A 27,686-nucleotide genomic window follows, 5' to 3' on the forward strand; every position below is an offset into this window, starting at 1 on the left:
TCAATTTTGTTAGAGACCTTGATTGGACAGCCAACATTTTATTATTACACCAGAAAAAGTACAAAAGTGAGCATGAAGACAAATTATTGGCTTACATTCAGAAATAGCCTATTTAAAAACATTAATATGCATCTGAGACAATGCAGCTAATCGTTACATTACAGACTACACATATAAAAAAAACCCATGTAATTCATGTAAACATTATAGGTGAAGTCTTGGGTGCGGCCAACCTACACCCAGTACAAAACCCCATATTACAGAGCAAAGGTCCATCTAGAGATGCCTGAAGTTGTACCAGCTTGCACGGTTACTAAAATGCATGGCACTACAACCTTCTGTGTGCTGCTTGGGAGTCACACACAGCAAGGCATCACCTCTCCTCCACAGCTGGGGTCAGGAGAGGCTCCCACTGCAGCAGCCTCTGGATGTTTGTCTCGATGCCAGTGGATGGCCAAGATCTGGCCTGAAAGCTGGAAGGCTTACACTTATTGCTATATTAATAAAATGCTATCCGAGCTACAACTATGATTCCAGAAGGATTTTAACAGGAATGCTTGAGTCAGTCTTGTTATTTTCTCTTCCAAGCTACCCACTAAATGCATTCTTACAGATGCTGGCAATGCTTTGAGCAGTTTCTGGTCTCTTCTTTGCTTAGCTCTGCCATTTCCTAACCAGCTTACTCACTAGGAGGTAAGAAGTGCTCTACTTCTTCCAATACTTGCTTTGCCTGCTCAGAGGTGCCACAGTCCGTGAGAGAAAGGGTCAGGGCCTTGCCTGGCTCTGCCTGACTCAAAGGTACTGCCCAATAAACAAAACATCCAACCTTCAGATACAGCTACAGGGGGAGAAACCCCAGGTCTTCCTCACAGACTCCTCTACTCTGTATAAAACATGGGTGTCTATAACATATGCCAATGGGCAATATTCCCTGCTCAGGGAATTTCCCTTCCAGCCCTTCTGAAGCAGCACACAGATCATAGCAAGCTGTCTCCACTGGCAACTTTCTTTGTGCATGCCCAAGGCAGCCCCTGCGCTGATGCTCTATGAACAACAGTAGCTACGTATGGAGGAACAAACCAGAACAAATCTTTTATCCTCAATTATTGAACATGCCTTTGGACCTTCTGAAACAGCATGCTTGTTTGCTTGTGTACAGGAATTGCAGCTAAAATACCACCTCCTGCCACTTGGCTGTTAGTATCACGGCAAGAATTCTGGGTTATTGGCTGTGTACAACCATGGTGCTATTTATCACAGTAAGCTACGTAGCCATGTCCTTTTCAGTTTTGAGCACAAATAAAGTCTTATATAGCGTGGAGCACTCTGTTTCAAGGAGCTTCTGTGCTGCTGGTGCAAAAACTGCAGTCTGGGTGGTCAGGATTGTGTGCACATTGAAGGAGCTGGACTGGCCTGGAATAAGACACAAAAACAAATATTTAGTAGCCACGTGGAAGTACAGCAGAGCAACCACACAGATATTAAATGCAATGTGAAAGTCAAAGTGTACGTTACATCTGTGCTTATCAAGTAGAGGTCTTTTCTTAAGATAACTTTTCTTGCATAATGCTGCAGACATATCTTTAGCGTTTATAGCAGCTGGAGACAAAAATGAATGTCTAGGAAGTAAAGCAGAGTGTGAACACTCCACATGTCAGCTATGCTGTGACAGCAAGAGCAATTATGAAAAGAAGATACTTTTCACTGACCACAGAGTTGCTGCCATGCTGTGAGTGCACCATCTTGCTTATCTACTGGCAGCCCCTACTGCCATCCTCTACAGCTGCTGCTAAAATCCTAGTGTAGGATTTGGCACAAGTACATCCCCTTTTTTGAACTACCTGTGGAAAACACTTAAAGAAAACCACAACAGCAAGAGATAACGACCAGCATCAATTGCTATATGTCACTGAATGCCAGATGCTGAGCCAGTAAGGATCCACACAGTTCTGTCTGCCATGACTTCAGTCCAGTCCATCCTAAAGAGTTTTACTGAACACATAAATTAAATATTTTAATATTGCTCTGTATCCAAAATAATAACTTTAAAGTGTTTGAGTTGTTCTAAATAGTTGCTTATGGATGCTTAGTTGAGTGCTGATAAAAAGCCCTGCTTCTTATTCTATCTTAAGATATGAACTGTGAGTCACAGTAATTAGAGTGCCAACACATTCTTCATGAAGTTTTGAAGATTTTTTCTTGTGCTGAGCCAAAGGGAATCTAAATTATTAAATATTTCCCCTTCCTTCCTTTCCCCTTAGCTTATTTCAGCATAGGCTAGAATAGTTCACACAGCTTACAAGTCTTGAAGTACTGGTTAAAGACTACTGTACTCCAAAGAGAAAGAGAGTATGTGAGCATCCTAATTCGATACATTCATGCACCACACCAGTAATGTTTTTTTCACAATGTGCAGAGCACTCATTACCAGGTTCAGCAATATCTAAACAGGGATATATTGCTCTGCTTTCATGAGTAAAATCCTAGTGCCTCATAGGGTATTTGCAAGGCAAATGTCTCCTCTGCAGGCAACCTTTCCCTTACTTAAAACCAATGTCATGAACTCAGTGGTTTGTAGAAATGTTTACTTAGGAAATGTTCCTATCAAAGTATGAGTTATTTGCTTTGAAAATCTGTTCTTGGCAGATAAGATATGATTATTGAGCTTTATGAGTAAAACTGAACTCTAGCCACTTATTTAAGCTCACTAGAGGACATTATTCATCTTTTTAAAGATCTCTGAATTGACACAGAGGGACAATGGCTCTCAAGCTTTCGTAACTTCTCAGCAGGCAGGCAGAGATTTCAGTCAAGTCAGAACTTGGGTTATTCTGTTTTCTGGACTCACCTGACAACTGGGACTTATAGTAATTAATAATATCTATCGTGTCTTATGTCTCACTTGCTGATAAAGCAACTGGATGGAAAAAAAAAACACCTCGAATTACATTGAAGGAAATAAGGACTATGCTTAACACAGTGTATTATCTTCACAAAGCTGGAAGGACAGTTTACTATTGTAAGTAAAAGACTGATAACATGAAAATCTGTTGCAGGAGACTGCATTGCTCCTTTGCATTGAAGGCAACTGAGCAAGGCCAGCAGCAGTAACATCCTGGAGAACAAGGTAAAGAGCACAAGTGGCAGGCTGAGAGAAGCACACAGCCACTTCAAAGAGATGTGATGGAAATCAGAGGGCAATCTGCTCAATTTCCTGTAAACCAGGAGACAGTGTCAAGCAGGGAGGAGGACAGGATATCAGTGCTATGTTAGCAAGTAGACATCACTGAGAATTACCTGTAATTGTCTTCACAGGTGATCTTAACATTTCGTTTTTCTAAGATGCTTCTTAACTTCATTATGGAATGGCCTGAGCAGGAATCGCTGGAGATAAAAGTCTTTTGTTACTTGTGATCTTTGTGTGTCCTAACACATGTCATTAGCAGAAAACAGCCAGCTTTTCTTTGTCCACAACAACGATATTATTACTGATCCAACATGAAATACAACCAGAAGACAAAAGCGATACATGTTCTTAGCTCCCTCCTTTTCTGTTGAAACAGAAAATAAAGTGGAAACACTTGTGAACTTGGGACAGGAGGAAGATGTGTCAAGAAGGCTGGCAGGGCACCAGGTTGTGGCAGCTGCTGAGAAAGAGGAATGTGATGATTTTTCTGATGCTGGGAAATCATGGTAGAAAGGACTGAGCAGCACATACAGGGAAATTAATGCACAGATTAGCCTATGCCCTTTCCTTCAGCAAGCCACTATGCAGAGGGTCACCGCAATGTCTGGCATGCTAACAAGCTGATAGGCACACAACTGGGAGCCTATTATAGATACATCAGCTTGTATGGCAAATAAAAACTCCTGAGTGCAGGTGCTTATGCTAGGGGAAGGGTTGCAACACCGGAGCTGACACTGCGACTGATATTGTTGCTGTCTGAGCAAAGGTCTCTCCGGGGTCCATGCTAGTACCTGAGACACACTGTGGCCTCCTTACTGATTCAATGTGTCAAAGCTGCTGCCTCTGACATGTGGGGCCCTTAGGAACAGGAGAAACCACAGCAACGCACACGTGAATCACAGAATCACCTCTGAAGATAAGGGTCAAAGGCATTGAACTTCATGCTCAGTGCTTGAAATGCAAAAAGTCTGCAAGGGATCTGAACAGAATGAAAAAGGTCACTCAGAAAGGCTCAGACGTGATTTGAGGTCACTGTTCTGATAACAGTAATTCCACAATAAGCATTTAAACTGCAGATTTATTACTAAAAATGTCAGAATCACAGAATAGTTTAAGTTGGAAGGGACAATTTGAGATCACCTAGTCCAACAAAAGTCAATTAGAGCAGGCTGCCCAGGACCCAGCTAGGTTTTCAATATGTCCATGGATGGAGACTCCACAACCTTTCTAGGCAACCTTTTTCAGTGTTTGAAATGACGCTGTCACACTATCTCTGGAAAGCAAGGAAAGTATCATCACTGTGTCTTAGCTATGAGTGACAAGCTGTAACGACGAAAAGACTAATAAAAACAACCGTAAAAAAGCTATTCTTTCCAATAAAGTAAGTAGCTAGTTGAGAGAATGCAGAGCAGGTTTTCAGAGCAGGTTTAGTACAGTGGTTAGTGTTAGACAGTTGTTTTGTAACAGAATGGTTTACCTTTGGGGTCCACCGATGTCATGCATAAGCCAAATACGTAATTCAGAAACTTTATCTGGATTTAAGTTAAAGACCTCAACACTTCCAAAAATACTGTAAGAATGGGACATGAAACACTCTTAGTAATGTAAGAATTCTACTAATGCAAACATTCTTGGTAGAAAAAGATTTTCTCTCCATTCTTATTTCACTTACATGAGAACTTCTGAAACTGTGCAGATAGAAGCAAACTCAACTTTGTCCATCTGCAGTACTTGCTCTCCTGCTAGTTTTGTTGATGAGTTTTGTTTGGTGCAAGGGAAATGAACATGGCTATTCTCCTGACCAGAACAGACTCATATGAGACAATATGACTATACGAGACTACTGCCAAGTAACATGAGCTAGCACAGTCTAAAAAGCTCCACAAGCAGTTAGATGCATGTAATTCCTATAACATGGTGTGCAAACCTAGATTAAACGTAATAAAGCTACTTTGTGCAGTAATATCATACTAAAGATCTACCTATATGCACTGAAAAGGACTTCAGTTAGAGTCACTGTATAGTAGGAGTAAAGTGCATCGACTCTACAGCAGCCAGTGGTTTAGATTCCCACACAAATTCACCAAAATTCATTCTGCACCAGAACTCATTGACAAGAACCTGCTGACAGACACGCGTGTCCAACAGAAACACGAATGCTGGGTGTACCTGCTGCTTCTGAAAGCTCCCGCTTCTATTGATCCATTGAGCATCACATGAACCACACCGCATGCTGCTTCTGCAAACTGACCAAAACAAATGGACATGATAATCTGTTACTGCATGCCACGTCTCTAGAGAGTTCTCTAATTTCTTAGAAGTCATCCCAACTGATTTACACAAGTAGAGAACCTGGCCCCTGGTTTCTACATATGTCCATGCAAACAAAAGCTTCCAAACTCTTACAGCAGTACTGATGTAATGCTGCATCACCTTGCTGTCACTGCTTTCAGTTTATAAAAGGGGATGCAACATTCCAGAGCCCCAGCAGCTATAGCTGTCCAATGGGGCTGCCTGCTTTCTCAGTAACTTAGAGTAATCCTCAGGCTGCCTGAACTCCAGTAGTGAGGATGCGCCACAACAGAACTACTGCAAGTTTAAGGGCATGAAATCATGGAATACTCGCTACCTCGTGACTCACACTCAGTGTACTTTTGTGGCTTGGAATTTTTCTCTCCAGTGATCTTAGAAAAACTCATCACAAATTCTGATTACTGGATCGTGTAATCGTTCTATTGTTCTCTAAACTTGTGTCCAAATATTTCAAGGCCATTGAAATATAAATACATACAATCACAGTACTCCAGATACATAACCCAAAGGTAGGATAAACGATTTTGAAAAGCTTAATACAGATGACTGTACTTATCAAATTCACCAAGTCCTCTTACTTATAAACAGTGTGTCTCAAAACCATCTTGAGAGATGTGAAGTTTCAGAATAGTTTAATTATGTAGAACTTTCTTACACAGTATGTGTCTGTTTTAGCAGATCTTAAATCTACTTGGAGTAAAAAGCTTGTAGTTCAGCAAGCCTCACTCTGTATGGTGGTATATGCCTCCTTGACCCCAGAACTGTACATCAAAGGTGCTTTGAGCTAGAAAAATTTATGGACGCTATTTTGCACACAAGGCATTATGGTGAGAAGATTTCTTCTTACATGCGTGAGATATTACAAACACATTAATGCTTGTTCTGCACCTAGAAAGTCATCCATTAATAGTCACATCAAGACTAAAGTTTTCTGAGACACATAAAATTAAACTGATAAAGGAGAGTGTGTATATATATATATATATATATTTATTTTTTTTTTTTTTTCTGTCAGATATGTTAAATGAGCATTCTGCAAAGTGCTGATTCCAAAACATCAGGCCAAGTGCTTAACTCAGTCTAGCAATGTCTCATTCATCTGATCAGAGCTGGGACACGCATACAGGTGGGCACATCATAGAAACCCTGGAAGGTAACACTGTGGGAGAACATCCTCTTCAGGAGTATGTTGGGAAGGAGCAAAGGGACTCTGAGCCCCTTGCTGTGGTAGTTTGGGAGATGCTCTCAACATCAACAAGTTCTAAGTTTCTATAATTTTGTAATTTCAGTCTGTGATTTAATTAAGGCTTTTATTATAATTATTACCGTAAGCCTTATTTGTAAAGCCAAGTGTTGTCCTAGACTCTGGCATGTAGTCTCTGCCCACAGTAAAAATGCCCAACTCTGCTGACGGTTCTGGTCCCATTATATAAAGTATGATAGAAGATTTCTATACTCATACTTGCTGGCACCTAAAGCTAAAACTTCTGTGAACTTTCCAACCTGGAAACTTAGATCTTTGACAGTGTCAGGAACTTTATGCCTTTTAACATTCTCAGATGAGAGGAAATTTATTCTAGATCTTACCATCTTGGATGCCATTTTCCAGAATACAGAGACAGAACTGCCCTCACATTCACTCCATTTTGGACAAGATTCGTAGTTGATTCCTGAGAAGAAACGTATTTATAGAATAAGACTAGAGCGAATATTGTTAAAATGTTAATACAGATTTGTTCCCTATCAAAACAAGTTGGCTACATGAGGGGGTTCTAGGAGGAAAGAGAATTTGCATGTGTTCAAAGGTCTTCCTCTTTACTCACATGTCTCATTGAGGCAGCTGGCGGCCCCATATGCAAATAATTCTCAGAAAACCCAGTACAGAAAACATGTATTTCTCAATACGCAGAGCCAGGTTGGTTTGTGACAAACACTTTCTGACTGTATTGAAAAATCAAATTTTGCCTTATATATCCAGTGATTCCAGCCCAGTTTAGAACTTGCAAATCTTACACATCAACCCAGGAACTGTGTGGGCAGCATAACCCCAGGTCCCTTCATATTTCTCCCTCACTTTGCCTGGCCTATGACCAGGGCTCTTTTTTGTTTTGCAGTTTGTCCCCCGGGAGTTAAAGAAAGGTACCAAATGACATAGAGAATGAGGGCTAGAAGTGATCATTAGTCCCAGAAACACTTAATGTCTTCCTGGTAGCAAAAAAAATGTGCTTTTTAAATTACATTATTTTCAGTCTTCTGTAATATGGGAGCAGAAAAAATGATTGTGGTTTTAAAAGAAAAATATGTGAAAATGGACAGTATTTATGTCTATATATATAAAAGAAAATAATCTGAAATTCAAGTATGCATATTTGGTTTGCAAAAGTTAGGACTTGTTACCTGGAGCTGAGGGGTCTCCACACCATGAAAGCCCATCAAGCATATAACCCAGGAACGTGTCCTCCAAGGTAAGGAATTGACGATTGGATTTCGAATAAAGATGAACGAGATCATACGTCCTGCTCCAAAACAGTGACTGTGAAATAAGGTAAAATACACAATAAATAATACTCGAGCTGGTAAGGAATTTTTCCTGGAGAAAAACAGAAAGTTTTTGCTCCCATTTCCCAATTTTTGGGGTGATTATTTTTCACAGAAATGGATGTGCTCAGCCTGCAAAGCATTCTGAAAGAAAAATTGTTACTGTTTCACATAGCATATTTATACAGTCTGTAGTATGCTTTTCAACTGCAGATGGGAAAGCAGCTTTTTGGAAGCATCATTCCTTTGACAGCAGGACTGCATATTCCTTACCGAGAGCTGCAAGCCTAGGGAACAGGGACATCTCTGCAGCTTAACCAGGATGACCCTGGCAAAAAATATCAGACATCCTGGCAAAACAGTCCTTCTATAGACATCAACAGTTACTATGAAAAAGATCCACTGCTCAGAGCACTGTACAGATGCATTGCTCCCCAGCAATCCCCCTTGCACAGCCCACGACGCATCCTGCTGTTACCTTGTTGCAGGGTACTGGATGACTTGCTAACTCCATTAAAGGCTGATAATCTTCTGTTGTAGAATTACAGGGATTCTTGTGAATGAATGCTGCTTTCAACGATTCCCATATTTTAAGGCAATCCCTGTCTCTGCCAAAAGATTGAAGCATCATTAATTTATATTTATTATTAAATATATTTAATAATTATTAATATTTATGATTCTGAAAGGATTTCCTTCTGTTACATTCAAATATTATGGATAAATTTTTAAAGAGTTCTGTGTTCAAGCATCAACATACATTACGCATTAAAAAAAGCAGAGTATCTTCAGCAAATCAAGTATAAACTGAGGAACGAGCAGTTCTGAAACATCTCTCATATGAGCCAAAACTATGCCCAGAGTCTACCTGCACTCCTGGGTCAACAGGGAGGTTGTGGATGCCCCATCCCTGAAGGCATTCAAGGCCAGGCTGGATGTGGCTCTGAGCAGCCTGGTCTGGTGGTTAGCAACCCTGCCCATGTCAGGGGGGTTGAAACCAGATTATCTTTGAGGTCCCTTTTAACCCAGGCCATTCTATAATTCTATTATTCTATGATTCCTTGAGTCTACTGAACAGTATCTACATTTTTTCCTAAAACAAAAGCAAAGGTCTGGATATTTTGGACCTGATGTTGTTTGCAGTTAAGGGCTTGCTTGCAGCTAAGTGCTTTTTTGAAGCCATAGCGGACTTGTACAAGCAAAGAGATCTGAATCATCCAGGGGATTTTTTTCCAGTACTGGCCCTTTTGCACTCACTGGTGTGAGTCAGAGGAATCACACTGCATATATATAAGGGGAACCAGTGGATGTCAGGACACACCTCAGACTACATTCACTCTCAGCTTGTTGCTTCATCAGCCTGGGAAATAAAGCATACCCAGGATGGGTTCTGCTTATTCCACACTAACAGGAAACTGCTGCATGGTGCTGACAAGAAATGATCTCTGTGCACTGACATAGTGCCATGCTCCATGACATTGCAGCACCTAGGGTGTGAGTCTGCTCAGGACATCTGATTTCTCATACTTGAAGAAATAACAAAAATGTTGCATTATGATGATTCCCAATTAATACCTGCCGACTCATTTCAGGCCCATTTTGGATGCCTGCCCCATTCACTGACAGCCATGCAATGTTTCTGCAGCTTTCTCTTCCCTTTCTTTCTGTAAATTCAAAAAGCTGCATTAATTACCCCATGTCTGTGTGCCTAAAGGAGCTGCTTTGGCTAATTCTGACTCATCCACTATTTCTCCACTATTTGTAATCCCCTCCTGGGGTGTTCCCACTGCCTGAAGGAGCTGTCTGAAGAACAGCCTTTGTCTTTGGTGAAGACACCAATGCCTTCAGAGCAACTTCAGGGATCAGTTAGTATGTGACACACACAGAGCGGCAGGCTTCCTTACCTGTGGGTACTCAGGTAACAGGCATGAGGTGGAATTTGATTAGTCTTAACAAGAGGGATTCTAAAGGGATTAAGTGAAATTGGCAGTAGTTCATTGAGGATTTCAGAACACTTTACAGCTCTGTGACATTCCTAGTGGGTAGCAAACCTGACCATGGCAGGGGGTTTGAACTGGATGATCTTTAAGGTCCCATTCCCTTCCATTCTTTGATTCGGCAATTCTATAATTCCTGCTGCTTAATTTGATCCAGTTGCTATTTGAGCATCAGAAAGGTAAAGAGAAACACACACAATGATCTGTTTGTATTACAGAAAGCCGTGTCATGACAGTGGGACCCAGAACCACTTCTCAGTTCCCAGCCATTTCCTCACTGTTCTGGGATGTGTCTGGACATGAACACCCATTCCTCATTCCTAAGCCTGATGGAGAAGAAACATCACAGGCAGAGAAGGTCTGGTGTTGTTGAGATGTGTCCAGAAGCACTGCAGGTACCTGGCAGCCCCACGGAGCAGCAGGAATACCCCTACCAGACATGCTGCAGGGCCCACGCTTGTGTCATAGCAGAAAGGATTGGGCAATCCACAGCAAATTGTCCTGGCCTACCTTCCACCCTGCCTTTACTTATGCAGTGGCAAACCTAAGTTGTCATCTTATTTGATACTGGTTATTTGGTTCAAACTAACTAACGTGTATTCTTACTCATATTTGGCAGCATGATTACAGCTTGTGTATTGTAACATACTCCTTGTCCTTCCTGCAAGGCTACAGCCATTCTCATTCCACAGTTGGCTACCCCAAAGATTTAAGAACATCTCTTGTGTTACAGCCAGCTGCTTCTCTGCCCCCAAGTTTTATCAGCACAATGTACAGATTGCTTTGCTGTAGTAGGGTCATGTGAGGGAGCATTCACATGTTTCACAAAGCACAGAAACTAGCATCTCTTGGGCCTCTACAGACCCACAGAGCTGGTTGCTCCAGAGAACAAGTTAAAGCAGAACTTAACTTGGCATATTATGTTCTGTTCTCAAAGAGCTTGTCTCTGGCTGCAAACTCTGTAAGCATCCCAGAGAGATCTTCATTACTTTAACTCTGGTACCTCACAGGGAAGTATCTGGAAAAGCAGTGTTCAGCCACAGTCCTGACAGCTCTGAGCAAAGCCATGTTTAATGTCACAGAAGAGGTAGGGCTTAGCCTTCAAACAAGGGGAGATCTTCTACAGCTGGTAATGAGTGTGGGACTTTTATTTGTTCCACACAGAAGAATGATAAGGCATAAAGATGGACCTTTCGATTCCAGCATTATTTAGAAGCTTAAGCACAGATCTTCACAGTAAAAACAAACAAATCTACAAAAGCTAAAGAATATTTCACTACCCTCTCCTATCAACATGTCATTTTTTACATAAGAATAACTCATCGGTGTGCTCTGGGAGGCTGTTTCTCTGGTAGGAAACACAGGTTTCGCCTCACATCTTAAGAGCCAAAGAGAGTTATTGTTTTGGCTGATACACAACTGCAGTGAGAAAGTTTTAGGATTTGTGAATCCCAGCTCTGGGACAGACTGAATTCTTTACAGCCTCGCTATTGACATATACACTAGAAATAAAAGAAAGAAAACATTTGCCTGCTGTGTAGTACTTACATTCAGCAAAGGTAAGGGCAGAGGTGTGCTGAAGCTCAGGTTCTCCTGAAGATAACAAGGAAAGTCTGCTGGCACTTGGTACGCTAACAGTTCTAGCAAGAGCACCTTCTGATTGAAAGGTGAACACCTCCCTTGTCAAAAAGCATCTGAGAATAAAGAATTCTCTGAGGGCTGCTCTCAACACAGAGGAGAGCAGCTCTCCTGATGCTGGTTGGAAAAGCAGTGTTGGCTTTTCCACTGTGCTACAGTTTTACTCTCTGCATGTCCTGGGCTGCTTGAGGTGAACACTCACAGCCTCCGCTTTCCCTCTCAGAGCACCTACAGGAACACAGCAATGCCCGTGGTTGGTTTTGTGTGGTTTGGATTGCATATTAATTCTGCGTCAAGCAAACATCATATGCATTTATTTTTGCAATAATGAGTCTGTTCCCTCAAGGCTAACTTTGTTTACACTGAAATATTTAAGGCCTTTTATTCCACTGAAGAATATGAAATATTTAAGCCAAGTTCACTGACAGATAAAATAAGTGCACAGATATTTTATGTGTTTGGGTGCTTTTTCAAATGCATATTTTTAATGAATATAGTTTGGGAAACGTTGCTTAATTCAAAATAACACTTAACAAGCTCAGCAGGAACACTGGAACCTGCTGTAAGATCAGGAACTGAAGCTGCAGTCTGTTCTCTGGAACACAGGGATTGCAGAACTGAGGCTCTGTGTCCTGGACTGAGCACAGCAAGAAACAAGAACTGAGATACAAATACACACCATCAACACCCCACTTCCTTCTGAAATAAGAATGTTATGCATATGACAAAGCGTGTCCTGCACTTTTATCCCTACGTTTGAGTGGAGGTTGCATTATCCAGTGAATTTGAGTGTTTCTATCCATTTACCTTTTTTATGAACATCATATAAATTTATGAAAAGGAATGCGGGGCCAAGAACATTTCCATTAGCTGCTATCCTTTAAGCCAAACTTTAATGTACATATTATAAAAACAGACAGCTTCTGCATCATTGTTTCTTGCATATCAGTACATTCATCTGGCTAACCTTGAAAGAGCATCTTCACCCTTAAAGGAATACAATGGCATTGAGATACCTGGGAAATCACTATTAATTTTGTGTAGTGTTATTTTCTTCTTTTTTTCTTTTTCTTTTTTAACTGGACATGACAGAGCACATTCATTCCCAATTGGCATTGATTGAATTGGTATAATATCAGGGATGAGTTTAGTCCCTGGTGACTTCAGCTGCACCAAAAAGTAGTTTAAAGTTCATCACTGGGCTGACAGTGGAAGCTAAAAAACACCTTACAAAGAGCAGTATTGCCTTAAGATGTGTCACCTTGAGGTTTTTACTCAGAGATTTGAAAGACTTTACAGGGACTAAGCCTCATGGGGCAAACAGACTCTGATGCTGGTGTGGGAGGCTCTGGCCTCAGCTGGCAAGTCATGCTGGCTTTCATCAGGGTTGGTGCTGCCTTGTGCAGGCACTCACCCCAGCACCCTTCTCATTTGCTACCACTGCCAGCCGAAATAATAATGCAAGTATACACCTGTGCACTTAGAAACTAAAAAGTGAGTGAGAAGTTCTGTGGTTATAACAAAGCTCCTTATCCAAAAGAGAAGCATTCACACTGTGCTTCAAGTCTGAGGCACCTGAGACTTAAATGCCTGGAGGCTCCATGCCGACAGAACTAAAGGATGCAGCACCAGTTCTGCACCTAACAGACCTACCTTTGCCTACCTACCGGTTTATCACAGACTCACAGAACTGTAGCAGTTGCAGTGGACCTCCAGAGATTGAGTCCAACCCCCCTGCTACAGCAGATTCCCTACAGAGGGCTATGCAGTTATCTGCCTCTTGCAGTAGCCAGAGACAGTGGTGCTGTTTATATGTTCATCTTCAATTTATTTCTCAGTGAACTTACAAGTAACTCAGTCTACGTGCTCAAATATTACGCCAAGTATGCTGTGTTGAGGGGAATCCCTCTGTAACCAAGAATCTTTCTGCTCCATGCTTTCTTCCCTAAATCTTTTTGCACCTGCTCTTGCTGCCCATTCCCTTCTCCCAGCCTTGCCGTGTTACTTCTTTGGTGGTTCAGCAAGTCGCAGCCCTGGCAGCTGCTGTTGGACCCCTGCAACTGAGAGCGAGGAGCTAAGGCCGGGCGAACACTGCCATCAAGTGGCAGAAGGCACTTTATGAAGGCTCTGAGATACCTCCAAACGTGAGGAAAAAAAAAAAAAGAAAGAAAGAGAAATCAGACAAAGCTGATTTAAGGAGTGCTTTTAGCACTTAGATAATAGCAAGGGGAAAAGTTAGCAGGGGAGAGAATGAAAGGAAAAAGCCACAGAGATGCTGTCAGCCTCTACGGTATATGTCCATGCAGCATTGCATGTAAAACACTTTGCACCTCCACCATTTTGCACTGCCATGCTGACACACAGTGATGGCTGGGCCTGCACAGCCACATGAGTTACCAAGGTGGCTCCTTGCCTATATCCCTGTTGTTCTCTCAAAGTTTAGATAAAAAAAGATCTGGTTTGTCTCTTGGCCGTGTTGAAGCAGTAGGGCCTTGGAGACTTGACTTGGCTTGAGTGAATCAGAAAGCAACTGCACATCTGCGGGGGAATAGCGACTATCTGCTAATAACGAGTCTGTTGAGCTGCAAATGTCAGATGAGTTCATTTCCAGGCTGAAAATGAAGCATTACTTTTGTTTCTGAAACCGTGACCTTTCTTCCCTCTCCTTCACAAGGTCACTAATTGTTAATTGTACCAAAACCCAAATCAGAGGCAAATCAAAGCCATTAACTTCACAGCAACAGGTTTCATGCTTCTTTTGTTAGTATCTGCATGAAAACTCGAGGATAGCAAGTGTTGCGTTAGCCAGAAGAGGGAGCCCGTGTAACTGGGAAAAGGAAAACGGAGCAATTTGAGGTCAAATTCCTTCCTGTGGTCAAAACCGCCTCTGGCTGTTACTCAGACAAAGCTACAAAGCATACCAATAGCCGAGGTGGATGAGTACGGGAACTCAGCAAGATCAGCGAAAGTAAAACGTGCATCTTTTGTTAATGCCAAAGAAAGTAAGACTAGAGAAACTGCAATACAGCACCTGAGCTTTTGGTTGGTTTTGAAGATGCAACTACATGTGATAAAATCTGATTGCACGTGAGGTGCTCAATGAAACTCTGCAACAGACAGAAGCAGTCCTTCCAGGAGCCTCAGTGGTGCTGGATTTGGGGGCATGTTTTGAATAGAAAAGACAAGAGATTTCAGTGGCTCTGGTTTATATATAAAAAAGTAAAAGCATGAGAAAACACACAAGTTTACTAGAAGCAGAGCTTTGAAAAAATTACATGTAAGCAACAGATTAAAAAAGACTCCAACAGACTATGGATGAACTGATGAGGAAAACATCAGATTTTTAAGCAAGGCAGTGAGGTTCCCACAGTAGTAGCAGCAACAAAAGACCTCACTGAGTGCAGGACGCAGCTTGATCAGCTCTCAGGAATGCCTGAGTTTCAGTTCAATGCTCCTACTCCCTTTCTTTGATGAAGTACACCAAAGATCCCAGGCAATGGAAGATCCAAGGCCTACGTTAATGATGAAAGAGCACAGGATGAAAGATGGAGGGCTCTCTGATGTGTCCTAAAGGCACTGGCTTTATTATCAGAAAGTGTCAGTGATAAGAGCAGTTACTTACATTACAACCTACACCTATCACAGTAGGACCAGAAACGGGGAATCTAAGGTCAGATTCCCAAAGAAGGAGGCTCCTGAGTTTTACTTCTCTGTTCAGTAAACTCCTCAACATTGCAGGTGCATGTTAATATTCGTCCTTTTTGCTGCTCTCTTAGGTAGATTTCACAGTTTCTTTATTAAAAGTAGAATAATGTTTAAAATAACCCTACAACAGACAAGTTGTTCGAGCTATTAAGCATTGCTGGATTAAGCATAGCACAAAAGATTACACCTTGGAAAAACACTCCTGTTAGAAAACTTATGATCATGAGTTTGTGATAAAAAAGAATAAACAAATGATTCCTAGTAACCATATTGAGAACAAAAACACATTAACAACAATTTCTGAGTTAAACCTGAGTCCATTTTCTTTAATCAATTGATGTGCACTTAGAAACCTGTATGTGATGCTGTAAAAGCTTCAGGAGCTTTATAAATAGAGAAGCTCCCTCATGTACACTGTGAGCACTCAGGTGTTTACTCAGGTGTTTATACTTAATGTATAGTACACATTAAACCTGTGCACTCTGGCCATGATCTTCCACCTGCTCATTTCCATTCTAATGCTGCAAATCAGCTTATTTGAACTGTCCAAGAGAAGATGGAACCCAAACAAAAGCTTTGATTTCATTGGCTCAATATTATGAAAATGAGAGGTTGCAAATGTCTTTTTCGCAGACAAAGAGCAGGATGGTTATGTCAGAAGGCTCACAGCAGTGGAAATGCCCACTGGAGCTTACTGAGGACACACAGCAGGATGGCTGATGCCACAGGGATGTGATTTACTGGGCTCAGTAGTGATGGGTTGATGATTGGATTGTGTCCCTCTCCCAGCCATCCTGAGGGGCTCAGTGTCCCCATTACCTGCAGAGAACATGTGGCTCTCCATACTTTGTACTCTGCCTTTCCTTGTGGGGACAGAAAGCAGAAAATCAGCTCTCAGCCCTAATTTCTGACAGGGATCTGGGGAACCTTTCTGTGAGCTGCACAGTCTGACAGCACCCAGTGCCCCAATGCACTGAGCAGGGCGCTGGCTGTAGGCTGTACCCAGGGATGCCATGCCAGCACTGCTCACCATCCCATCATGAAGGAAGAAGTCTTTCCCACAAGCTGAAAATGGCTGGTTCCAATAACTCCACTGCATTTCCCAACATCTCTGTCCATTCTATAAATCCAGGCCAAACCACCTCCTCTTCCTGTTTAGTTTTGGTTACGAGAATGCAGAGTTAAACACTTTAGGACTATTGGCAAGACAGGATTTGGTGAACTGTTGTCACCTCTCCTTACTCCAAGCTGTGAGGATCCAGTTCTGGCTTTAGCTGTCTGCCCAGTAGTTGCAATAGGTACTTACAGGTGGCCCTCAACCCAGAGTTACCAACATTCACGTTCCTCTGATCACAGGATCCTTAAAAACCCCACTTGGGCACAGACAATTGGAACTACAGAACCACATAGATTCAATGGAGATTGAACAGGGACCACCAGCTCCAGGCTTCACACATGACTGCCCAAAATCCAATCTCGGTGTCTGAGAGCTTTGTCTGAACGCTCCTTGAACTCCAGCAGCCCAAGAAGCACGTTCCATGGTGCAGAACCTCTCCCAGTGCCCAACCTGGCATCCCCATGGTGCAGACACTGCCTGAGTTTTCAGGACCTCGCTACCTCCCAGCCCCCAGCACGCAGCATAGGTGAGACCGTGCTACCCTCAACACGAGGCCAATACTCACCCCAGCTCCACGTGCCCCTCGGCAAGGTAGCTGTAGCATCTCCCAAGGACAATCTCCCGCAGGTTCCTGGTCGTCCCCCTGCCCTGCCACCTCAGCAGCTCCGGGCTCTTCTCTTCTTTGCTCCCTGTGAGCATGGAGGCCAGCACTGCGGCCAGGACAAGGGCGATCAGCAGGAAGGCGATGCCGGCCAGCAGCACGCAGCGCTGCCTCCTCCGCTCCGAGCCGCGCTGCGAGGGCATAGCGAGGGGGGCGGCGGGGACAGCGGGCTCCGAGCTGCGGTCCAGCGCCTCCCCTTCTGGCTGCCGGGCTCCAGAGAGCCCAGGTGGCCCACAGCCCCCGGATGGCCCCGCTGCGTCGCTCAGAGAGTCGCTGTTCTGTCTGCTGCGCCTTCTGCTTGTGGGTTTGTTTCTCCGGGTCGCAGTTCTGAACTTTTGCCTTACGGGTGTGAATGTCCGAAAGTCAGTCACAGAAGGAAACTCCCCGAAGTTTTGTTTAAATTAAGATTCCAATTGCGGCCACCCGCGAGTGAGTGAAACCCGAGTTAGGACGGCCACAATCCGGTTTCTCGATGTTAGTTTGTTCCTAAATGGCAGGAACCGAATCCCATTTTACCAGTTATCCGTTAACATTACAGCAGTCATAAAAATATAAGTGGGGTCATCAACAAAGGCAGGCTTGGTTTATCATCCCTTGAGAAATTAAGAAAACAGGAAATATTCTGACCCCTACATATGGCTACAGAATGATTGTCAAGGGAATTCCCCAGAAGAATAATCTCTGCACATTGAGGGATGTGAGGTGGTGTGAAATAACCCAAGGTACGGCCCTGCAGGAGGGAGGTTCCTTCAATAAACAGGACGATTCTGCTGCCTTAAGTCAGAAACCAAAGTGAAAATGAAACATCAAAATTGACTGAAATAAACTAAAAATAGACAAAGACCAACTGAAAACAGACAAAGCATTTGTATGTCCCCATAGTATTAACTATAAGTCGTTAATATTCACAAAGCATCTATCTTCAATGGGTTTGGTGTGAGAAAGGTTCAGTGTGAGGAAGGGAGTTCCCGACACATCTCCTGTGGGTTCTAAAGACCTGAGAAATGTGATCTATGACTGCACCCACAGTACAAGTTACAGAATGAGTGCAGGGGTTCCTTCCCAAACACCAGTGAGCTCACAAAGGAAGTTCTTCCTCTAAATCTTTTCAATAAGCTTGTGGATTTTGCTTTAGCAGTCCCACATTACTGTTCTTTACTCGTTCCTTGTTTACTTTACTGATAATACAGGTATTTGCATCTGAACTTTGTGATTGTTTAATAAATTATTATACACAAGAGGTTATCCATTGATGATAATTTTCTGGTTCAGGTATTGGACAGACTGATCAGAGGTGAAGCGCTGGTGGACCTGCTGCTTGCCATTACAGGTGAGATCATTAAAAGCATTAAGGTTGGAGGCACTGGGCTGTAGTGACCATGCCCTCCTAGAGTTCCTCATCTCAAGGAATGCGGGCCTGGCAAAAAGCAAAGTCAGGACCCTGAGCTTCAGGAGAGTCAGCTGCAGGCTGTTCAAAGAATTGGCCACAATCTCTTGGAATGCTGTCCTTAAAGATACTGAGGAAAGCTGGGTACTCTTTATGGATGCCTTTCTGAGAGCACAAGAGCTCTCTGTCCCTCTGAAAAAGAAAGTGGGAAGAGGGAGCAGGAAACAGGCATGGCTCAGCAAGTACCTGCTGGGCAAATCGAGGGCAAAGAAAGCTACATACAAGCTCTGGAAATAAGGGCATGTCACCTGGGAAGAATGACAGGGATGCAGTCTGGACTTGGCAGTCATTCCTGGGGTCAGGAAAGCCAAGGCACATACAGAACTGAACTTGGCAAGGAATGTGAAAAACAGTATGAAGACTGTTTCTACAGGTTTCTACAGGTACACTGGCCAGAAGAGACAGGCCAAAGCGAGTGTACCTCCTTTGGTAAATGTAAAAGAAGAACTGGCTTCAACGGATGAAAAGAAGTCTGGGTGGTGTGGCTGACACAGTGGAAGGAAGGGATGCCATTCAGAGGGACCTCAACAGACCTGAAAAGTGGCCCTGGGTGAATCTAATGAAGTTCAGCACAGCAAAGCGCAAGGTTCTGCACTTGGGCCAGAGGAATCCCAGGCATATATACAGACTGGAAGGAGCAGTCCTTGAGAGCAGCCCTGCAGAGAAGGATCTGGGGGTCCTGGTAGATGAAAAACTTAACATGAGTCAGCAGTGTGCTCTTACAGCTCAGAAAGCAAATGGTATCCTGGGCTCCATCAGAAGAGAGGTGGCCAGCAGGGGCAGGAAGGTGATTATCCCTCTCTACTCTGTGTTCAGGTCTGGGCCCCCAGCACAAGAAAGACGAAAAGCTGTTGGAGAAGGTCCAGAGGAGAGCCACAAAGGTGATCAGAGGGCTGGAGCACCTTCTCTATGAAGACAGACTGAGGGAGCTGGGCTTGTTCAGCCTGGAGAAAAGAAGGTTGCAGGGTGACCTAATTGTAGCCTTTCAGTACCTAAAGGGAACCTATAAATAACTCTGAAAGGGTAGATAATAGCAGAACAAAGGGAAATGGTGTTAAGTTGAAGGGGGGAAGATCTAGGTCAGATATTAGGGGGGAGTTCTTTAATATGAAAGTGGTGAGGCACTGGCACAGGCTGCCCAGAGAGGTTGTGGATACCCCATCCCTGGAGGTGTTCAAGGCCAGGTTGGATGGGCCGCTGAGCAGCCTGATCTAGTATTGAAGGTGGAGGATGGCAGCCCTGCATTGGGTAGGGGGGTTGGAGCTTCATGATCCTTGAGGTCTCTTCCAACCTGGGCCATTCTGTGATTCAACAGGTTTTATTTTGCCCAAAATGCTTATTTGCGTGTGTTTTCAACTTGCTGCTGTTCAGTTTTACTAACTAAGGAAATGTCACATTGGAAAAGCAGAACTTGTTGCCCTAAACAGTTTACACAATAAAAGTGCAGCTTGTTGTAGGTAATGAAGATACCCACCTTCAGGAAGTCTGAAATCAGTTTCTTTTTGAGTGGCACAATTGGAATAGTTAAAGTTTAGAACTTTTTAAGAGAGTTGTTAATCAATAACCCATTATGAGAAAACTTTTCCTTCTTTTCTGGTTTGGTTTCAATTTATTAAGAATAAATAAATGAGGTGAATGCAGGCTGAGCTGCTCTGGAAGCTGTCTTTGCTGTTGGTTTATAACTTCTCAAGCTGTATAAGGAATGGAACAGATAAGTAAATGCCTGAGTAACAGCACTGAGCAGAGATGAGAGGGTGGCAGGAAGGCCAGCACTTCAGAAAATGGTTCTTTCTTTCCCAGTGTGAATGTGAGAATGAACTCACTCCTTGCAAATGTTCTGGCACAAGAGGGTTTCCAGGGCAGGCATAAGTAAAATAGTAACTGTCACTGCAGTGAAGTGCTCGTGGCTCTGCATTCTTCTCAGACTGGTACGTATGCCATTGGAAATTGACCTTTTTAAAGTAGTGTTATGTCTGATAAAACTCCAGTATTAAGACCCCTTAAAGCTATGTGAATTTCCAAGACAAGGCTAAATTAATACTGTTCTAAGCAAGGTGTGTCCACTCTTCTGTCAGCTTACACCGAGTCCCTGGGCAGATCAGAAAGTGGGAATAAAAGATCGGAAGACAGACATGCTTCAAACACATAAGTGCCAGCCTCTGTTTTGATACTGTGTATTGCAGCAGGAGGCTTCTGTAAGAATGCAATTATATGATATATAATTCACTAGCCTGTATTAGTACTGCTAAGCACATCATAAGATAAAAAGCAGATGGTTTCCACTGCTCCCCGATGGATCACATTTTTGACCCAGCAAGGCACAACAAACCACCCCCAGCCATCCCCAACAACTGACCATTCAGGACTTTCACTTATTATTTAGCTTCTTACTACAAGCACAGATAGTCCTGGCTGAGAAAAAGAAAAGAAAGTATTATCTGGCAGCAGGTAGGACCAAATAACACTAACCCACAAATATGAATGAGAATATATTGCACATCTTTTCAGTGCCCTGGGTTAAAACTCACCTCTAGAAAGTGTTTCTTCATTGGGTAAAAAGTTTGACGGAATTTGACTGTATCCTGGTCGTTCCTCACAATCTTCTGTTTCTCATGTAAGTGTGCTCTAGTAGAAATAGCACCACTGCTTTTAATGGGATTAAACTTAGTTATATTAGCACTGATGTTCTCTGTATGGGAGGAAACAGGCTGCTTCAAAGGCTACAGAGTCAGGTTAGGAATCATGAAGAATCATTTTAACGTAATGCTCTGGATTATGATGATAGCACAGTAGGCATAGTGCCACTAATGACTGTGGACACCTGTAATTGCTAGCTGTCAGGGCTCAGCAGAACTTCAGAATAAGGGAATTTGAACTGAAAAGAGCAAAGGCTTTTAAAATAATCAAAGAAATTATTCCTTTCCTTTCATTAAAATAGCAATGACTTTTCATAACTTCCTGGTTTCACAGGGTAATCGCTGTCATAACATTTAGAGAAAGCTGAGATGAACAGTGAAAACGAGAAATGGGCTGAGAAAAGTAGAACAGCAGTAGAACAAAGTGATAGCTGAGAAGAGCAGCACGTCATCCAGCCCTGCACACACCACTGTGAACAAAGCATCTGCAATAAGACATCTCAGCACCCAGAACCATCTCTGCTGTGCCTTCTGATAGAGCCATACCTCTACCAGGAGCACAGGCTGACTTACCCTTTCACTTACTGGGTGAGGCAGTTTGAACATCAGCACTCATTTCTCCCAGATCTCTTTTTCTCAGCTGGTTGCCATTACCCAGCTGCCTTGTTCAGGCCATTGTAATCATCTTCTTTGGGTTGTTATTTGATACTAATTTCTACTCTGACTGCATTTGCTTCCACTGGAAATTCTTTAAAATTTCTTCTGAAGAGAAAATGCATTTTCACATGTTAAAGTTCAAATATCAGACTGTAGTGAGGGTTTATCTCCTCTGAACAGGACAGCGTAACTCTTCACTCTATCTACACAGTAAGAAAAAAACACATGTCTTTGGACATGTGTTATATTGCTTCTCAAGGGTGGAAGAGTTTGATGCATTTGTCCTCTAACTCTGTTCCATTGCATTAACCATCTCTCTTCTTTGGATGGTGATTACTTGCACCTGAGCTGTGTCTAAGTAGATCACCTAAACAGTTGCTGATAGAGATGAAAAACTGACTGCCGCATTTATATAAGCATTCGTGCATTTATGTTCATTTTCAACTTTCGAACACTTGCAGCTTTTCAAATCTACAAGATTTCTTCTGAAAATCCATGGAGAAATTCATTGTGTAGTTGGCCTCCAAAGTGAACAGTCACTGTGTGAGTGGGTGGGGCTGTCCATTGGTACTGAATCTTGTGTGAGGAGATGCCCCTGAAAATAATTAGCTGCAAAAATCAGTAATGCCTTCATTATCACCCGAGTTGCTAATGGACGTTTCTGAACTTGTTAATTAAGCACCCAGGGGACATTTCAGTTCCAATGGAAACACTATTAGATTTTGCAGCAGAGCAGAAAGCTCAGATAAAACTAACTTTGCACTCCGTAGACGTTTTGGATAGGCCATTTTGTTCTTACATTTGCTGTAAGTAAAGGTATGATTTCTTTAAATCCACAAGAGCACATTTCCTAGGAAGGATAGGAGGTCTGCAGAGGGCCCATCGGCGTTATGTGCTTCTGTACATGTTAACAATTGTGGGAGAAATACCGCGTCCCATCACTCTTATCAGCTGCATCGAACTGGGGATGTATGCACATTCTTTCATACTGATGACATGTTTTGGGACTAATGCAGTGTGTAGGTTTGAAACTGCAAAGTTACCTCCACTTCTATAAACACAGATCATACATACCATGGGTTCTTCAAGCATAAGCAAGCCCACCTGACTGAAGGCTCAAGCTGCGGCACCTGGAGTGTGATAAAATGCCCTGTAAAAAGGCACCATCCAGCAATTGTTTGCAGTTTTCCCACTACAAGCTGCTGGAGCTTTTTGTTTCTTTCATCCACGTCACTGCTAAGCAGCCTGTTTTTCCATCCGGAATTTATTCACTTTGTTTTCTATGCGGCTGAGGGCTTTAAAAGAAATGAAAACGCTGGATCAGCGCATGCTGACATGCACAATGCCCATCTCTCCTCTGTAAAGCACTCTACTCTCTTGACCAGAATGCACTGGCTTTTTTTCCTATGCATTTCCATGCACTGTGACTGTGGGAGGACCAAATGTCACCGCTTTGTCCTATTTCGCCAGTGACCTTTCCATCACCCTACACGCACTCTTGGCTGCACGTAGTGCGTCTCATCTTGCGACTTCTGCAGGAAGTTGAGGGAGGGGAAGAAGGAAGGAAATGAAAAAACAAAACAAAACAAAACATTTAAAAAAAGAGAAAAAGAGATATCAATAATGAATAATATCAAAATCTATCACAGGTTTCTGCTTTTAGTGTAAATAAATGCGAGGAGGCACATGGGCACAATGCTGTACTGTATTGAATGCACTGTTTTTGAACTGCAGTGTGAAAGAGCCAACCCAGCAGCCCATGACAGAGCAACATCTAAAATAACATTTCTGTATTTACACAGATTCAGGCCCTTTGTTTCTCTCTCCTTCCCACCTCATTTCTCAGATAAAAATACTCACTACAGAAGGGCAGGGTGGAGTAAGTCTTAAGGCAAACAGCACAAAGCTATTTCATTCCTGCATGACTGCACAGCCTGGTCCATCTGTCCATCGTCTGTCACATCTGCAACTGGGAATAAACTTAGATAGGCACAGGCAAATCTTCCTCCTGGGGTTGAATGTTCTGGTGCCATGCATCAGCACTGGCATTCAGTGACCTGGTGCAACTGAGGAGTGGTTCGCCATTATGTTTTAGTAAGGATGAATTGAGTCAGAGACCAGTTTCTAGCTGTTAGCAGCGTGAGGAGCTTTTTGATCAGAACTGACAGTTGGTCAGCAAGGAATACTTTGAGGAAAGCAATGAAAAACTGACTCATGAAGGAAAAATAACACCAAAAGATACAGAACTGGACATGCACTTCTTTTAGTTTGATAGAAACACTTCTGGCCTAATGACTGTGGCTTATCCAAAGATATGGTGAGGGTGTACCCAGGGGACACTGAAGATAGAAAACAATAAACGGAAGAGCTACTTGACTCAAGGGTGTCCTGATGTGCAGGAAGCTGAACTGTGGCAAGACTCCAGCTCGGATGAACTGGGAATCCCTGATTGAGCTTAACTTAAATGTTGGAAGAAAGTGCAAGAGGGATATCTGGGAGCAACTTAGAAGCAAGTCTCAGGATTTTAGATTATGTGATAAAGCTAATCTGTATTCCCACAAACCAGCTCAGGGAGACAATGGTAGGTGGGGAAGTGGAAATAAAACCCAGGTGATGTCCTCCAGACCTATCACAGGGGCTGTGAACTCATCAGAGGCCCATCTGCACAAGCACAGTAGAGCACAGGGACACAAAGACAGGTATGAATATAGATCAAAGGCTCTGGAGGGTCAACCACCTCGCCGGGCCCTCCCGGGGCTGTCCCAGTGTGCTATCCATTATGGTTGCCATCAGGAGAAGCACTCTGAATCACCTTGAGCTGTGGGTACTGCTGCCCAGGGGATGCAGGGATGAATCGTTTTGTGGCTGCACAGGACTTACTTTGGAGTTTTTAGGGGGAAGAACCAAAGGTAGAACAAGGGAGGAGTCAGCTGGACTCAGCCCACAGGTTTGAGGGCCTGCTGTATGCATGTGGTGCCAGTGAGTGGAGTGACTGTGGCTGTGTAATGTGTGTGCCATCACCAGCAAAGCCTGATCCAGTGAGCAGGTGATGTTAGCCATCGGGTTTTAAAATAGACACATCCAGTATGACTGACTGCTAAAAATGCACGTACAGTTAAATATGTTACAAAAATAAAGCTGTCTTGCCCGTTAGGCATCAGCACCATGGAACAAATAAAGGAGACAAAGTGTGTCTCTTCCAGAAAGAAAATATTCAGTAATTGCCATTGTTTGAGAACTCGTGGTATCATTCACCAACATGTACCAGAAGGGACTTCTGGCCCCACCATTTGTTCAGCTCAAGGTTTCTGACACACACCCATCAGCCATTCCAAAAAGATTTTAAGAAAAGCTTTCCTCTTAGATGAAGAAATAGGATGAGATGAAGGGAAGCTGTGATGAACAGCACACAGAATAGCCGTGTTTGGATCAATTCCTTTCTTTTCTCTTCTTCTTTTTGCCCAAATGAATTGCATTAGGGATTTGTTAAAGCAGAAATGTCTGCAGAATCTTCAGCTCCCTTTGAGCCCTAGAAGATGAGCTCTGTCTCATCCTATCTTGTGCTTCCAAATGTCTTTACTCTTACTCCAGCATAGATGAGAAATTTATCAGGGCAGGTTATGGTACTATGGTTAGGCTGTGGTTGGGCTTGATGATCTTCAAGGTCTTTTCCAACCTGGGTAATTCTATGATTATATGATTCTATGATCAGCAAGTGCTAATTTTTCCCTACTAGTAAATCTAACTTTCCAACCCTTTCTGAATACTGGATAGGTAAGGTTTATTGCTTTATGGATTAATTATTACTGTTTTCCTGTGAAGTTTATGTGCAGTCTTAAGTAATGATTCGGTGACATTTAGAAAGCCACTACTGGATGAACATGTTAATTTTTAATAAAAACCTTTTCAATAAGGAAACTCCATCCAAACACTGCTTAGGAAAAAAAAAAAAGCTCTGATCTTCCATATGTGATTGTTTCAAAGCGAATTCCATGGCTCGCTGAGGTTAAAATCCTTAAATTAGTGGCCTGCATTTCCCCTTAGTGTTGTACTCCAATGAAGCGGCACTGGAGCTACTAGATTTTATGCTGCTTGTTTCTAGGCCATCATTTATGGACAGCGAGATTTATTCAGTGGGATCAAATATCCTGTGAGACAGACTGGCAAGAACGCAAACACACCCTGATCTTTCTCAGAAGTGGTAACATCTGTTCTGCAGCTTCAATGTTTCAAACCAGGCTACAGTTTTCACTGCCTTACAAATTAATAACATGATGAGAAGTGCATTTAAGGCTCACATTCTGAAAAGGGATGCTTGGGAATCACTGTTCCTTAATAACCCTTCCTAGCCTTGTTCCTTTCCTGCTTGTGTGGCTGTGTTTCTTCTTACTGTGGTGAAGATCAAGTTGTGAAAGCATAATCCTACCATTCAGCGCAGGACAGACTAACACACACTGATGACTGACCTTTTCCTTTGTTTATTGCAAGAGACCGATTTTCTTCCTCCCATTTCCAAGCCGGTTTCTTGCTAGCTCTCCTGGGTGCTGGGCTGTCTGCTCCTTGTCCTTCAATCGGAAAGCTTGGCACTTCTATAGGCTCTTCCTAAGCTTTTCTGCTGCCTGGAGAACATCCTGCTGTCACCAGTGCTACTTTTTTGCATTTTTCAGTTCATGGTTTGGCCTTTCACAGCCCAAGCAGCACAATTTTAACAAAGCAAAGCCATAGCATGGGGGTGGTGCAATGTGCAAACAGCTCCCCTGCATACAAGCATACAGCTGGAGAGGGGGGCACACAAGTAGCTCCAGAACAGTATGAGTAAACAAGCTGCTTCACTCTTCTGCATCACCTTCCCCCTTTAATGATATACTTTTCTACTTAACCATGTCAGAAAGCAATGGCTTAGACAAAGATTAAATAAAAAACATTCAGGAATCTAGTGTTTAAAGCACTGATCTGCAGACTGGGGGGCACAAATTTAATGAATTCAGGATAAATCCTGTTGTGAAGAAAGTAATTATTTTATCAATAAATGTTTAACTTATATGGAATGGAACAGCTGTAATAGAAGAGACTTCCAGAAAATTATAGATATACCAAAGCTGTGACTTAGTAGTTAGGGATCTTCTGGTTGCATGAGCTGGCATCCAGCTTGGGGCTGTTTAATAGTCTGATGAGGTTGCTGTACTTCTTACTGCAAACCACTTTCAAAGTTTACTTTTAGCGCAGAGTAAAAACAAATGCATTAATCTCACCAGCTTTCCAGGGCTTGTTTTCTGTCCAGCACTAATTTTGTTTTCTGCCTAGTGCTAATCATTATGCTGCTTACACATTTTGGAGCAAAGTACCCAGCAGGTTCCCCTCCCACTGAGGCAGTCAAGGAAACAAAGTTGATATAAAGGTATGCTGTGCAGGCACAAGGTTGTGTAAATTGCAAAGTTTATCCTGAAAGAACTGTAGGGGGTAGATCTGCCACTTGGAAGGGATCCATGTGAACACAAAACAGGAAACCTGAAAAACAAGATCTTTCCTAGTTGTCATCTCTGTAAAATATGGTTTTGTATATATGTGTTTAAATATTTGTCCAGGATTAGATGCTGTATCTTCCAGGTTTATCTTATTGTCTTTAGATTCTTTTTGTATGATATGTGCCATAAGATTTACCAGTAATCATTCTCCCTTTTCATAGTATTCCAGCAGCTCCCATTTCATTTCACCCCCTGCTTTTGGGAAAGGGTGACAAGAGTGAAGATGACAGCCAAGAGACTTCACTCAGCTTTGTGGAAATATCAG

At 42.7% G+C, this 27,686-nt stretch overlaps 1 protein-coding gene across 3 annotated transcripts; it reads right to left on the reverse strand.

Moving 5' to 3' along the window:
- On the reverse strand, positions 1 to 26,584 carry CD38 (CD38 molecule). 3 transcript variants are annotated; one of them, XM_032444186.1, is made up of 10 exons: positions 26,363 to 26,575; positions 21,132 to 23,428; positions 17,061 to 17,930; positions 8,517 to 8,646; positions 7,898 to 8,033; positions 7,088 to 7,170; positions 5,357 to 5,433; positions 4,665 to 4,757; positions 3,298 to 3,384; positions 1 to 1,413 (listed from the first exon to the last, which is right to left on the reverse strand). In XM_032444186.1, exons 3-10 carry the CDS (start codon positions 17,297 to 17,299, stop codon positions 1,332 to 1,334), a joined length of 927 nt encoding a protein of 308 aa, XP_032300077.1. In that variant the 5' UTR covers positions 17,300 to 17,930; positions 21,132 to 23,428; positions 26,363 to 26,575; the 3' UTR covers positions 1 to 1,331. The 3 variants fall into 3 exon arrangements, with proteins under 3 accessions (XP_032300077.1, XP_015718173.1, XP_032300078.1); XM_032444187.1 differs by lacking the exons at positions 1 to 1,413; positions 3,298 to 3,384 and adding an exon at positions 3,391 to 3,551 and having other exon boundaries at positions 26,363 to 26,584; XM_015862687.1 differs by lacking the exons at positions 21,132 to 23,428; positions 26,363 to 26,575 and having other exon boundaries at positions 17,061 to 18,632.
- Between the last annotated feature and the right edge of the window lie 1,102 nt (positions 26,585 to 27,686).

Source organism: Coturnix japonica, chromosome 4 (genome assembly GCF_001577835.2).
Source record: "Coturnix japonica isolate 7356 chromosome 4, Coturnix japonica 2.1, whole genome shotgun sequence".
Lineage (NCBI taxonomy): Eukaryota > Metazoa > Chordata > Aves > Galliformes > Phasianidae > Coturnix > Coturnix japonica.